Source organism: Phoca vitulina, unplaced genomic scaffold (genome assembly GCF_004348235.1).
Source record: "Phoca vitulina isolate PV1807 unplaced genomic scaffold, GSC_HSeal_1.0 scaffold24, whole genome shotgun sequence".
In the NCBI taxonomy this organism is placed as follows: domain Eukaryota; kingdom Metazoa; phylum Chordata; class Mammalia; order Carnivora; family Phocidae; genus Phoca; species Phoca vitulina.
In genome coordinates, this window is record NW_022589727.1 from 2,397,585 (window position 1) to 2,413,181 (window position 15,597).

The 15,597-nt window shown below is 37.0% G+C and overlaps 1 protein-coding gene across 2 annotated transcripts in view; it reads right to left on the bottom strand.

The window, feature by feature from the left end:
* Positions 1-79: 79 nt before the first annotated feature.
* The window catches only part of PIK3C3 (phosphatidylinositol 3-kinase catalytic subunit type 3), a 142,645-nt gene continuing 127,127 nt past the window's right edge, over positions 80-15,597 (bottom strand). For both annotated transcript variants that reach the window (XM_032421464.1, XM_032421465.1), the window contains 2 exons: positions 11,170-11,295; positions 80-1,577 (listed from right to left, as the gene is read on the bottom strand). In XM_032421464.1, coding sequence (XP_032277355.1) covers positions 1,563-1,577; positions 11,170-11,295 — 141 coding nt within the window. In that variant the 3' untranslated portion in view covers positions 80-1,562. The remainder of the gene's footprint in view (positions 1,578-11,169; positions 11,296-15,597) is intronic.

Sequence of the window (15,597 nt, forward strand, 5' to 3'; positions counted from 1 at the left end):
TCCTCGCACGCATGCATGTGTTGTTTCTCTCTCTCAAATAAAAATAAATAAATCTTAAAAAAAAAAAAAAAAAAAAGAATTGTAAGAGTTCAGGAATTTGGCCACTTTCAACAGGGCCATTTCAAGAAAATTTTTCGGAGCCAACAGAAATAGAACTCAAAGAATGAGAATACAGACAGATTCAAAACTTCTCGGCAACAGAAAGTGATATAAACACATCAAGCACAGAAAAAGCAAGATAGAGGATGGAGCTTCCAGCTCATGGGCATCAACTTTCTTACAATGATTTGAAGAGATCTTTTCATCTTTTCTGGTTTTCAAAACAGCATGTATGTTTTACACAAACCACACTCCATGTGCCTCTAGGTTGTCTCCTAATTATGTGCTTGCTATCCAGCTGGTAACCCCACTCTAAAGGGGTAAACTCCCAGATACAAAAATGTGGTGACAAACACTGTAATTAATGGCATTCTCTGAAATTGGATATTTAATATTTATTCAGCACTGAAAGAATGAGATACTGTTTTTCTTCCAAAAAAAGTCACATGACTATGCCACACATTAATCTGTAAAGATTATTATTATGTTGCTCTTCTGTTTTCGTACGTGTTCTTTTCCCAAAGTTCCATGAGGCAAAAAGGCTAGATGGATTAGCAGGACTAAAAGTCTTAAAAGACAAGAAATCATTTTGCTTAAATCAGAAAGGATATATTACATTAGCAGGTCTAGTAAAGGTATTTCAAAAACCTTTTGAAAAGTAAGTTTGCATCAAAAATGTATTTATTGCAGAAAGACAATTTATGCTTACATGTACATGTAAAAATATCTTGGGCTCAACACTGAAAGCGGCTGTCACTATGACCTTTGGCCAGTAATTCAGATGGCTACATATGCATATCCTGCTTTATGTACTTACAAGGTAGGAGAACTGTAAACTAACCATAGTTTTCAAATAAGATATAATTAAAAGTGAGAGAAAATGACTGTCTTATTTGAAGTATACGTAGTAATTGCTGAACTGTAAAAGAATGAGCCACAATATGTAAAACTTTAAGTATTGCAGCTTAGGCAAAAACAAACATGAGTGTGAGGAAAAAGAGAGGGAAAGTGGGGAGGGAGAGACAAACCAAAAAAGCCTTCTTGACTGAGACAATCCAAACTCATAACTACTGTCCTGATGTGAAGAGATGATTTAAAAAAAAAAAAAAAAGGACATTTCAAACTCAAAAACTAAAATGTTTTACTATTTCAACATAAAATTCTTCCAGAACTCTCATAATATGTACATGATCCTGGAATAAATTTCTCACTTCTTAGCTTATTAACAATGTGTACATTTGAAAATAAACATATACAGTATTTCAAAACAAACCCTTCAAGACCATATTTAAGCAATGACATCCAAAGAAACTGACTTCAGGCACCATGTAACATTTAGGATATATGGTATCTTGAAGATCAAATGTTCTCTTCCTTGTTACTCTGAAGTCTTCCTTATACAGAGGTTGCTTCTAAAGTAGTTTTCTTACAGAGCCAAACATCCTGATGTGCCGAGTCCAGTTTCATTTTCTCCAGTACTACAAAAATCAAAAACAGATAAACAAGTAGAAAGCAATTAACTTCAATTTCACAAAGAAAAATAAACAACAGAGTTTACAGTTTTAAGAAATGGCTTAGTTCTTGGCATGATATTTTTAGTGACTAAAAAGCTGTAGCTTATTCCACAGAGTGCACCCACTTCATTCCAGAACTGATCTGGAATCAAATCAAAGACAGTACTCCTGAAAGAACAAGGAAGCCCAGTCAGGAGTTGTGTGGGGGCCAACACATTAACAGTGTTTGATATTAAAATATCAAGGGGAAATGAAAGAAACCGATGTTTTTAGTACCTATTTTGTGCTAGGCACCCTCACAGTTACCTCAGATATTGCTTATAAAGAGATGTGTGACACTGCACCTCTCTTCATTATCTCTCAAAATTAGCATTCAGTGAAATTCAGAGAATGCTACCCATTGCTTCTGAGAGCTAGATAATACAAAAATCATCTGCAACAGTTAATGGTTGTCTTTAACATGTACAGATGCTGCCAGTCACCACTTTCTCAATACAGACAACTCTTTTTTTTTTTTTTAAGATTTTATTTATTTATTTGACAGAGAGAGAGAGAGGAAGAGAGCGTGTGCACAAGCAGGGGGAGTGGCAGGCAGAGGGAGAGGGAGAAGCAGGTGCCCCACAGAGCAGGGGGAGCCCGATGCGGGGCTCGATCCCAGGACCCTGGGATCATGACCTGAGCCAAAGGCAGTCGTTTAACCGACTGAGCCACCCAGGCGCCCAGGATGGACAACTCTTGATTGTTTGGGTGAACATAACTGAGTCATCCATAACTCATGTGCCATATATATATATATATATATGCGAGCAGTATCTTGGAGGAAATAAAAATGCTGGACATGGGCAACATAATTTTGTTTCCGTGAACTTCACCTCATTATCACTCTAAGAAAAAAACATGAAGGGAAAAAAAAAAAACACCTCACTGACAATTATTTGTGGGTGTGTGTGTACATTCACGAATATGTATAAAAATGTGAAAGATGTTGACTGATTTTAATCTGATACAATTTAAAGTGGTGATTCTAGCAAGAATATGGTAAGATTCAGCTTTAATGCTTTTAAGAGGAATGTAATTTCTGATTTAAGAAGCTGTTTAAATATCTTCTAGGTGACAACATCAGAGGAAATAAAAATAAACTTCTCAAATGGTCCCTGGCACTTATATAAAATCAATACGTTCATTTGGTGCCTACTACGTGCCAGAACAGCTCAGGTTCTGTGAGAGTCCCCAGGATACTCGAGATAAAAAAAGCCTGAAGACAAAAACAGGGTCACCACTCATATACACACAAGCACATTCAAGAGTTGGGCAATGGGTAGGGAACTCATTCCAGACAACGAGCAAAGGTGGACTGTTTGTGGGGGCTTGAGGGAAAATATTCAGTATGAGAAATTGCCATGGGGGTAAATCAGCAGAGCTACAAAGAAGGCTCTTTTTGTAGGCTGGTGGAAGATGATTAAAGTTGAAAATGCGGGTTAGCGCCAAACTGTGGAGGGTCCTCACAGACATGCTAGGAAGTCTAAATATCCTGGAAACGAGGAAAACCACACATGTGGATAAGTATGTTTGTATGTGTGGGAGAAACACTGCTATGGAACAGACGGTCTCTAATAGATCGCCTGAATACTTCTGAGAGTCTGTCTGCGGGGGAAAAAAATCAGTAATACTATGTAGCAGAGTCAGTCCCAAAATGTTCAACTCCCTATACATCTGATGAATTTATATAAAAGGGTCTGATACAACAGAGGGGCAGGAAAACAACAGTATGACAACTAACTTTCCTAAAAGCAGTTAATGAAGCAAACGGACAAATCTTACGGTGGATTATACTTGTGACTGAAAACTTGCCCCACAGAAGACAAGGAAATTAAATTTCTACAGATAAAAAATAAACTGCAGGACATTTTAGCTGAAAATTATGGGGCATTCTGCTGACTGCTGCTATTACAGTAATTACTCTGTAGACTTTAAAACATTTGTAATGTCCCAAGTGCCTGTATGATGTTTTTAAACGTGGCTGGTTCTACTGGCTACTCGCACAGCAGTGTTGGCGGACTGCAGAGTGACCTGAGAGCACGCGGCCGTCAATAAAACTCAAGACTGGCTTGTGGCCAATGTGCAAAATAAATGTTATCCCACATTTATCATATTTATCTGGGATTAACTGTTCTCAATGACTCCTTTTTAAATCACACTCTCTTTTTTTTTTTTTTTTTTTTAAAGATTTTATTTATTTATTTGAGAGAGAGAGAATGAGAGACAGAGAGCATGAGAGGGGTTAGGGTCAGAGGGAGAAGCAGACCCCCTGCCGAGCAGGGAGCCCGATGCGGGACTCGATCCAGGGACTCCAGGATCATGACCTGAGCCGAAGGCAGTCGCTTAACCAACTGAGCCACCCAGGCGCCCTAAATCACACTCTCTTGGTTGTTTGCACAACTGATTTTTTTTTTTTTTTCTTTTGGGGGTGGATGAAACATTAAGGAGAGAAAAGTTAAAAGATCATTTTTTTCAATTTACAAGTATACTTTTTAAAACTCGCTACTCACACCAAAATCCACTCATCTCTAATAAAAGCTTAAATACATATATCACGAAAAACATGATTTAGAAACTACTGTCTATTTCTACAACCTAGGGCCTGGGTCTGAATCTGGACTTTTGTCCTCTCTTAGCTCTGAGACCATGAGTTATTTAATCTCAGCCTTGGTTTTCTCTTCTGTAAAACAGGCCTGGTGATACACCCACTTCACAGGGGTGAGGATTAAACAAGGTGATGCAGAGAAAGCTCTTTATGTAATTTCTGGCACATATAAGTGTTCAATAGGCTGCAATTATTACTATTATTATTGTTTTTTTGTTGTTGTTAATTTTTATTCCTCCTAGGATAATTCAGATAAATTAGGAATAGATCTGGGACACAAAATGATACAAAATACTTTTGTATGATATACTGGTATTGTAATATTTATTTAAGCCACTGGTCTGGGAATCATCTACATCTTTAGAAAATTATTTACTAAATTAAAAAAAAAAAAGCTTGGTTTTTGAGAAAAATTTCTCTTTGGCTAAAGAATTCAATACTTTTTTGTTTTGTTCAATTAAATATTTTACACTGCTGTTTTTTATTCCTAATGGTAAAATAAGATCCATATAACATAAACTCAGAAATGACACTCTATTCTCTTCTCCTAGGGCATCTTTTGCATCTATGAGCTCTCAAAGTAGATCAGAGAGTAGAGTAGTTACAGTGCAAACATACTACACGGGGTTGAGGTGTTAGGGTCAGCACATAAAGGTAAAACAGGAACATAAACAAAATTACTCGAAAAAAGCCATCAGAAGGCAACACATTCTATATAGTCATCTCTCCAAAAGTTCAGAACAGGAAGCTTTTCCCTTAATACTGATGCAAAAAAACTTGGTTTTTTGAGCAGCAGATGGGGCAGATGGATGGCCTGCACTTAGAAGCCTCGTTGTACAAAAAAACGAGAATCCTCAATAACTGGAATCACATTCAGCATGGCAAGATGTCATGTCATGGGAGACACCTGGGATCTGAAACATCCCTGAAGGAGCTCCTCTCACATTTATTAGGACATATGCTGTTCAGGAAAAACATCAGGCAGAATAACCACATTGTTTGTCTCCTTTCATTGTTTTTTTTTTTTTTTTTTTATCTTTTTTAAATCACCACAAGTATATATAGTTGAATTCTCTTCAGTTAAAGGCACATAATATATGACTGCACATTCATGTGCCCCTCTGCTTGGACCTGTGCTTTTCCCCCTTGAACACCACGGGGTCTAATTAAGGATTCTTGCCAAATGTAAAGCAGTAACGTGTTCTCAGTATCTTGAGCTGGAACTTGGGTAAACTTTCTGAACGCCATCTGTTCTTATGTTTTAACTCTCGGTCTACAAAAAATATATCTCTAACGCTGATTAATCTACCAAGATTTAGTTAATTAGATTAATATGTACTAAGATGAATGGAAACCACACCTCACTCTCCAGCCCTTTATCATCAATCAGTAGAGAGAGAGAAAGACAGGACAAAGCAGAAACAGGGAAGAAGCGGGCTGTTGCATGACAGATTACCATCCAAAGGCTAGTTTTAGAGCAGTAAGTGACCCAAACTAAGTGACCTCTACCTTTCTGTGCAGACAAGACTAGAAAGCCCTTTAAAGATCATTTCAGTGGGGACAAGAGTTCTGATGATGCAATCTCAAAGACAATGACCTAAATAAAAGTGTTTTTCTGTGGAAAATTTGTATCACTAATAGGTGGGTGTTGCTAGGCAACGAATATTGCAGTGTTTAATCTCTACCCTTCCTAAGGAATGGTATGATCGAAGAAAATAAGTCTTTTCAGCATTGCAACATAACAGTTGTATGTGGCAATTTTGTAGTCTTCTTTTAGACTATACTTTCTTTTATGCTGAAACAACTATAATTTTTGTTAACATGTATCCATCAGTTTACCTCCATTTTTAGAAAATTGTCCTACAATCCACAGTGATTAATAGGAATGCACTAAAATTAGCCTAAATCAATTAGCAGTATACATCCTTATTGTAAATGTTATGAGTGACCAAAAAAACCAGATGTTGGTCATCTGGATTTGCACGTGCATGTCATTTATTCTAAGTATTACTTAGAAAATAAATAGTCACTACTTAGAAAATATACAGCATTTAGAAGTGTGACTTTCAAAGAGAAAATAAACTTCAGAGATTAGTTAAGAAATAGCTATGCTTCAGGGTGTCTGGATGGCTCAGTCAGTTAATCGTCCAATTCTTGATTTTGACTCAGGTCATGATCTCAGGGTCCTGGGATCGAGCCCCGCATTGGGCTCTGTGCTCAGCACAGAGTCTACTTGTCCCTCTCCCTCTGTCCCTCCCCCCATGCTCACTTGCTTGCTTGCTATCTCTAAAATAAAATAATAAAATCTTTAAAAAGAAAAATAGCTATGCTGCTATAATTTCATAATTTGAAAAGACTTAGATGAAGTTAAAACCGTATTTAGTATCTTTTGTAACCTTCAATGCCTAAACAAATTCCAATGACATTAAACATCCTTGGGTTACTCTGATTTTGATATTGTTTCAGTTGCACAAGAGTATAGGCACAGGTAATGAGTATAGGCAGAGGTGACATATTTAAGGAAACCTAAGATAGCATGAGCATTTTCAAGTTCATTTCTTAGGATGTAGAATATCGTGGGATATTCTGGTAAAGACTTGAATTTGATAAGCTAGGAAACAACTTTTTATGTGGCTCAGCCCTCTCATCTCTAAGAGGGGAGAATGTTAAAACTCACTTTTGTGGTTATAGTAAAGATTATATAATGTTAAAAAACAGTGAAGCACTGTATGAAATAAAAAGTTCAAATAAATAAGGTTATTGTTGTCCCAGACACGATTATCTCTCATTGTAAAATGGAGCGCTGAGATATGATCTATAAAATTTTGTCTACATAAATATCCATGCTGTATTAAGTCTCCACTATTACCTGTCTAGGATGACGCTGGTGGTCTTTACATTGCTGGAGTCATCCAGATACTTGCTCTTAATTCATATTCATGCTGCTATGGCCTTGATTTTATTTTATTTTTTTTTAAGATTTTATTTATTTATTTGACAGAGAGAGAGAGAGAGAAGGCACAAGCAGGAGGAGTGGCAGGCAGAGGGAGAGGCCCGATGCGGGACTCAATCCCAGGACCCTGGGATCATGACCTGAGCCGAAGGCAGATGATTAACCAACTGAGCCACCCAGGCACCCCTTTATGGCCTTGATTTTAGATAATAATACTATTCTGTTATCAAGAATCTATCCTAGTCCAAAAGAGTTTGTAACAATGAAGGCCAAACTAATTTACAGTAACTATTTATCCAGGATTTCTACATCTTATCTACCATTTTACTGAAGAACTAAAATACAGAAACCCAAGAAAGACTTAATATTTCTTTCCAAGAAATATAATCCTCTGTTAGTTCATGCTTATAAAATTATCTTTCCCAAGTCTAAGAGTACATCCACCGCTATTACCAATTTATTGGCCATATTCATATTTTCTCTGTGAATAGAAAAGGTACATGCATTAACTCTTGGTTCTAAACAACCTTTGTAATTTAACCATCGGTGCTGGGGGTTTCATTTATTTTCAGTCTTTGCAATAGTCAATATAAGCTTTATATATGGAAAGCAATTAACCTTTGTGTATCTCTGACAATAGATTAAATTTATATTAGTTTTTATCTCAATACCAATCACTTTACAGATGTGGAAACTGAGGCCCAGAGACATTGGTAAAGAAAGGTCTCTCTGTTACTACCTCCCCCAAGTAAGAATGTGGTCCCTTTTTTATCTAGCTTTTTCTCTCCTCTATTTTTCATACAGGGAATTAAGAAAAATAGTCCTTCTGGGGCACCTGGATAGCTCAGTCAGTTAAGCCTCCGACTCTTGATTCCAGCTCAGGTCATGGTCTCGAGGTCATGAGATCCAGCCCCACATCAGGCTCCCTTTTCAGCAGGGAGTCTGCTTAAATTCTCTCTCTCTCCCTCTCCCTCTGCCCCTCCCCTCCCAGCCCCAGGCACTCTCTCTCTCTTGCAAATTGACAACACAATTTCAAAACTAAACTAAAGTATACTACTAGTTCAGGGGTGCCTGGGTGCCTCAGGCAGTTAAGCATCTGCCTTCAGCTCAGGTCATGACCTCAGGGTCCTGGGATCAAGGTCCACATGGGGATCCCTACTCAGTGGTGAGTCTGTTTCTCCCTCTCCTCCTCCCCCTGCTCCTGCTCTCTCTCTCTCTGGCTCGCTCACTTTCTCTCTCTCAAATAAGTAAATAAAATCTTTTAAAAAAATAAATAAATAATAAATAAAGTATACCACAAGTACATTTACAGAACTTGCTTGAAAGCTCAAACTTTAAGCTAGAGTGTATTAGATGTGTAGCAGTTAAGTCTTCAAAGATGCCACACTTAATCCCTCTCCTCCAGAGTACACACTTCTCTTGTCCCTGAGAGTCAGGGCTGGCCTTCTGACTGGCTCTAAGAGGGCTGCTGCCCCCACTTTCACATTCCTTGGGGGGCAGCTGTCGCCATGCAGGAGAACGGCAGCCCTGGGTAGAGTCGGAATAGCGAGAGAAGCGGACACAGGCCGTCTGGAGCAGCACCAAAGTGTAGATGTGTGAAAACTTTCGGACCCTTCAGACAAACCCAATCCCCAGCTGAACACAGCTGAATGAGTGAACCCACCTGACATAACAGGAAACAAAAGAGCCATGTGGCTGGGCTCTGGCTGAAATCCTGACTGGAGAATCAATCATAAGAAGTAATAAATCATTATTGTTTTTTAAGCTAGTGAGTTCAGGTTTGTTAAACAGCTACAGATAATCTGAAATGAGGTGTCAGGCAGCAGCATTAATTTTAAGTGTGGAGTTTTAGCTCTATTATATGGTAAATGCCCAGGAAACTAAAGGAGAAAACTGAGAAACTTGAAGTATGCAGGAAGGAAAACTCCTGAAGGAGAGAAATTTGTTCAGCTATAGATAAGGATAGAGCAAAATGAAATATAAATAACCAACTCTGAAGGAAATGCAAAGACAGAGAAGTTAAAAGTTTCTAACCTCAAGCATGTTACAACTATTTGAGTTTTTAAAAAGAAAAAAAAGGGTGCACATACAAAAAGGGAGAGAGAAAGTAACTGGATTGTGAGGGCTGTGCCAGGGAAAGTTTCAGTAACTCATAATATAGCAGTATGCAAGACACTGAGAAGAGAACGAGTTTCAAAAATACTGGATATGGGAGTCAAAAGATTTGGGTTCAAGTCTTGGTTCTGTCCCTTGTTAGTCACATGACGTTAGCAAAGTCATTATCCCATTCTGGGTTTCTATCCCCTATTGCTCCAAAATACTCTACTCTGCTATATGGAAACTCAGATCTACCATTAGCTAGACAAATCATGTACCATCTGGGATGGTTTATTCTCTTGAGGAGTGACTGGTTAGGATTTAACAACCTGGGAAGCAGACCCTGATCGGTCCTTGCAATAAAATATGACCCAAATTGGTGTTCTGGGAGAAGAAACTTTTTGTTAAGCCAGAAAAAGAGGATAAGCTAACATTTACAGGAAGAAACTCCTTTATGTCTCTTGGGTGTTTTTTAAGTAGATAAGGCACTGTGCTAATAGGTGAGTAACAGATATAGCTTCGTCTTCAAGAAGTTTGTATTTTAGGAGTTATAAGACAAGTATCCTCAAGTACCTATAATAGAAAGCAAAATATAAGTGCAACTCATAATAAAGGTAAAAGTACTATAAATATCCAGAGGAAGATCAATCAAAGTGGCATTAAGAATAGATCTTGGAGGACAGCTTGGATTTGGTAAGCAGAAGTTTACCAAAGATTCATTGTTAAGAAGATGGATGTTCTATGCTGAAGAAATGGCAGCTGCAAAGTAATCACAGAGACAGAAAAGAACAAAATATTCAGAGAGAGTATTAGGGAAACACCTTGGAAAGTAGGTTGGAATACAATATTCTGGAAGGCCTTGGGCTGCCAGAGATTGGACTTCACTGTTAGGCAATGGGGAAACATTGTGCACACTGAAATTTAAAAAAATAAAAAGGATAAGGTGAAACATTATTTTGTGAAAATATATCTGACCGGGATATTTAGAAGGATAAAAAATGCTTAGAGAAAAAAAAAAACTAAAACAGAAGAATTATAAAGGGTTTTAGTTATCCAAGATATATTAAAGAACAAAAAATGGATTAAAATGTTAGTAGTCAGAAAATGATCGAAAAGGATAATTAAAGAAATGGTTAAACTAAAAAGACTCACAAGGCTTGGTGACAGTGGTATTGGGTGAAGGAGAAGGCAAAGCAGACAGGCTCTGAGCTTGGGTGATTAGTAAAATTATTAACGGGATATGTAAAATCAGGAAGGTGTGTGCAAGGAGAAGAGTGTGAGTGTGTGGGAGGGAAAGAGGTCTAATTTTTCTGTTTGCTCACCATTTTCATAATCATCCTCATTAGGAAATTCATAATTAAACCAGGTTTTAAACCTGAGGTTTACCACCATAGGCTAGTGTGAAAAGGTCTCCCTCAGACATTTGCATGCAAGATTCTACTAACAGTAAGTCTACAGATAGACCTTTTCAGTGTGTGGTATGCACAGCTTTTTTCAGCTTCTAAACTCCTTTCCTAGCATTTCACCATTTGTGAAAACCCAAAAAGTGCTCAAGTCTCACTCGCCAAGGTCTCCGTTAGACCCAAGACCATTCTCAGGAAAGATTTACAATCACCACTAACTACAAAGGACACATATACCTATGCTGACACTCCACAATTTAGTTTACAACTGAAAATTTAAGTGGGATGTTTTAGAGTTAATAATGTATGCAACACATTCACATCAGCTGGCTGATGTCAAAAAGGCTTGATAAAACGCAGAGAAGACATCATTAGCAGGAGAAAAGCATGGCTCTCTGAGGACTCTGGGGTAGGACACGGAAAAGCTGTGATCAATTGCACTACCTTCAGAGAACTTACCTGGGCAAACTTGTGAATCTGTTCTACCACTGCAGCAAAGAGAGCATGGACACTTTCATCGATCAGACTCTGCATGTAATGTACTGCCTCTTCATCAGACAGGTCTAGTCGGAATTTATCCTGAACCTACAAGGTCATAGTAGGTTAGTCTTTTGAATGAAAAAAAAAAGGACTCAATTTGAAGAGACAGCATCAGATTGATACAGATGTTGTTACAATATATTATGACCTATTTCTATGACAAAGAAGTAATTCATAACTTAAGAAGTTCTGAATATTATCATTCTTTTGAGTGAAGTTTACTGTTTTTGCTATATGCTCTTTATCACCCTTTCCTTGTTGCTTGTTACGTTTCTTTTTTTTTTAAGAAAAAATAAACAGTAAACATGATTCTGCTAGGTGCTGCAAATATAAAAAAGTGTGCTTTATTTTTTTGCGTTTCTTTTTTCCTAAAGTTTTATTTACATAATCTCTACACCCCATATGGGGCTCGAACCCACAACCGAGATCAAGAGTCTCATGCTCTTGGGAGCCAGCTAGGCGCCCCTATTTTCTTTTGCATTTCAAAGCTAGAACTACTGTATGAAATTTAAAATGAGGCATACTTTATTAATAATCTCCTTCCTTCACTTTATCCCTGTTACTTATTATTAAATGGATATACCAAGGTGAGATTATAGTATCATTCTTCCACACCATTTCAATGCCTATACAAGAACAGGAACCATGTTAATCACTGGCAAAATAAAGATCTTCCAAAATGTCTCCTTTCCTATAGCAATTCCTTATACTTCTGCCAAGTACTACTTCAATTGGTCTGCAATTTCAAAGAGAGAGGAATTTCCCTTTATTTCATATTTAAAGTTACAGCTGATTCCCGATAAGAATAACTAGAATTTTTATTATAATAACTAGAAAAAGTCTAGTTATTTTATGAGAATGATTCCTAAAAAATAAAAGCCAGTGTTATTGAATGAATACTCTGTGCAAAACACTTTACATGCAGTATTTCATCTGACTCTGAGGTAGACAGTATCTCCACCTCTAAGATGCAGAAACGGAGGCAAAGAGAATTTATGAAGCCAACCTACCCAGACACCCTTAACTGATGGCAAGGGTCTCATGCTTCCAGACAATCTCATGCCACTGCACGTAACCATTATAATTCTACTCCTTTCTCCTCTTGTAAGTGACCCAAATATACTTTTGAAAAAGCAGGCAAGGAGAAAATGTTTCTAAGCAAATAAAAAGTGGTCACATTTAGTATTTCCTTTTAAGTATAGAATTTAACTACTAGGAAACTAAGAAGGACACAGTAGGACAACCCACAGCCCTGGATTTGCACTTATCTCGTCACTAGATTGGAGATATGCCAAATGATCCAAGAGCTCTGCAGCTTCAGGATGAGAAAGTAAAAGAGGTAGATATAAAAAGTGAAGGACAGTTCAGTGGAGTTTCTAAAGGAATACCTTGAATGAACTAGCTCTCCCATTTCTGAATCCCAATTAATGGCGTATCTGTTCCTTGAGTTTAATCCTTTATTTTCTTTGACTTAAAAAGATGTCTGACAGGTCTGGAACTATTTTTAAGGACACCAAAAAACTATAGGGCAGTAGAATCAAAATTTTAGCCTAATTTATCAAAACTTACATGCTTCTATTAAGTGTTGCAACACAGACTATATGTATTTGGCATAGAAAGTAGACATTATTTACCAAATATGAAAAAATCATCCTCAACCGCACATGAATGGCTGATTTGGCATCATATATACTGACCAGGCTACCTGCTATTGTCCCATAGGTCCTTAAGGTCCTAATCCTTTTCTTCAAGCTACATTCTCTCTGCTCTTCAGGTTATAGGTTTAAGCTCTATTCATGCATGTGCACGTGCACACACACACACACACACACACACAGTCTCTAACATTCCAATTAGTACTAAATATTAAATTTTGTCTTTAATAGCATTTTGATGTACACTCTTCTTGCATCCACGTTCTCAGGTGTGTACAGCTATTCCCCACACAAAACCCTGCAACCCATTTCTAGACTAAACTATACTGTCCTTCCTAAGGAGTACAGGGAGATTTCATTTATACCTAATCTTTACCCTTCGTCTTTCAAAGCTCAAAATACATCATTACAAGACTAATTTAACATTCATTAATAAAGAAGACTTTTGCTTAAAATAATTTAGTGTTTAGCATCTCTGAAATAAGAGTAACTTTCATTAAAATAATAAAAGCAGACATTCCCTATTAAATATTTTTAATTCAAATTAATTAGAATTTTAAAAAGTTTTTCCTTGTACTCATTTTTTAATAATTTAATCACAGAAGTGATTACAACAAAGGAAAAATTTTCACTCATCAGAGTAAAAGGAAGAGTTTTAATGTAAACATTATTTCCTTGCTGAGTTCATTTGATTATCTGAGCTGCATTAGAATAAAAAAATTCCCTTACTTGAATAAAAAACAGAATTTTTTTTTTTAATATTTTATTTATTTATTTGACAGAGAGAGACACAGCGAGAGAGGGAACACAAGTAGGGGGAGTGGGAGAGGGAGAAGCAGGCTTCCCGCGAAGCAGGGAGCCCGATGCGGGGCTCGATCCCAGGACCCTGGGATCACGACCTGAGCCGAAGCAGTCACTTAACGACTGAGCCACCCAGGCGCCCCTAAAAACCAGAATTTAAAATAAAGAATTAAAAAGAAAAATTATAAAAAATGAACCCCCATCCAACTACTGCTAAAAGAGAATCAATGCTATAATTGTATTAAGACACAGGACTAGTAGAGAAAAATAAAATCTACGTTACCAAAATTCAATGTGAATGGATGTTACGGCTTGTATGTTTTGTTTTTTTTTTAATTTTTAATTTAATTATATTTTATTTTTAGATTTTTTTTAATTAACATATTATTTGTTTCAGGGGTAGAGGTCTGTGATTCATCAGTCTTACACAACACATAGTGCTCACCACAACACATACCCTCCCCAGTGTCCATCACCCAGCCACCCCTTCCCTCCCACGGCTTGTATGTTTTAATAAACAAACCTTGTAGGCACCAAGGGTAATTTAATTTTACAGGTCATTTGAAATAGATCTTCAGACAATTTGTAGCTGCTTGTAATATATAAAATTTGTTTTAAAGTTTAGTCAAAAATCAATTTAGAGAGGGGTGCCTGGGTGGCACAGTCAGTTAAGCCTCTGCCTTTGGGTCGGGTCATGGTCCCAGGGCCTTGGGATCAAGCCCAGCATCTGGTTCCCTGCTCAGCAGGAAGTCTGCTTCTCTTCTCCCTTTCCCTCTGCCTCTCCCCTGGCTCGTGCTCTCTTACCCTCAAATAAAGAAATAAAATTTTTAAAAAATCAATTTAGAGAAAGAACACATCCATTTATTCTTCAACACAAAATAGTATTATCTCGTTAAATTACTCTGAACAAACTTATTACCACAGTTTAAAAGATTTCCTTATTACTGATTTAAAGAAAAACACAAATGAAAAAGCACTGACTGTCAAGTGGTCATGTTTTTTTTTTTTTTTTTTTTTTTGTTTTTTTTTTTTTTAAGATTTTATTTATTTGCGAGAGAGAGAATGAGAGACAGAGAGCATGAGAGGAAGGAGGGTCAGAGGGAGAAGCAGACTCCCTGCTGAGCAGGGAGCCCGATGTGGGACTCGATCCCGGGACTCCAAGATCATGACCTGAGCCGAAGGCAGTCGCTTAACCAACTGAGCCACCCAGGCGCCCTCAAGTGGTCATGTTTATCCATTAAACTATTCTATTTCTCTCCCTCCCCCCATTTTTTTTTTAAATAGACTCACCTGTATCAAAAGCTAAGAAAATTTAAAACTCCCTGAAGATAAGCAATTGTCTTTTATCAATACACATTCCCCAGTAACAAAGTTAATAATATGCTAGGAAATATAAGTTTTCTTTTTTTTTTTAATTGAAGTATAGTCAACACATAATGTTACATTAGTTTCTGAATACATAGGTTTTTTATCTCAAATATTTTAACTTCCTTTATTCACTAGGACAATCTATAGGAGTTGACAAAGAAGTCTTATTTCCATATCACATGTTCATAAAATATTTCCTTTTAATTTATTCAGAAAGAGCTGGACATATCTTACTTCGTGAGCCTTTCCTGGCCACAAATTTTAAAATTTCCAGAATCAATGCCAACTCAACTTTTTATTTCCCTCTCTCGTTTATTTTTTTTTCTCTAAACACTAACCACGATTAGTATATTATATATTTTACTTTATCCTGTTTCTTTTCTGTTTCCCTTATTAGAAGGTAAGCTCCATGAGGGTGGAAAATTTTGTTTTGTTTATTATTACTATAACTCAAGCACTAAGACAGTGCTTGACACATAGTAAATAGCTCAATAAATATCACTGAGTATTTATCCAAAATAAA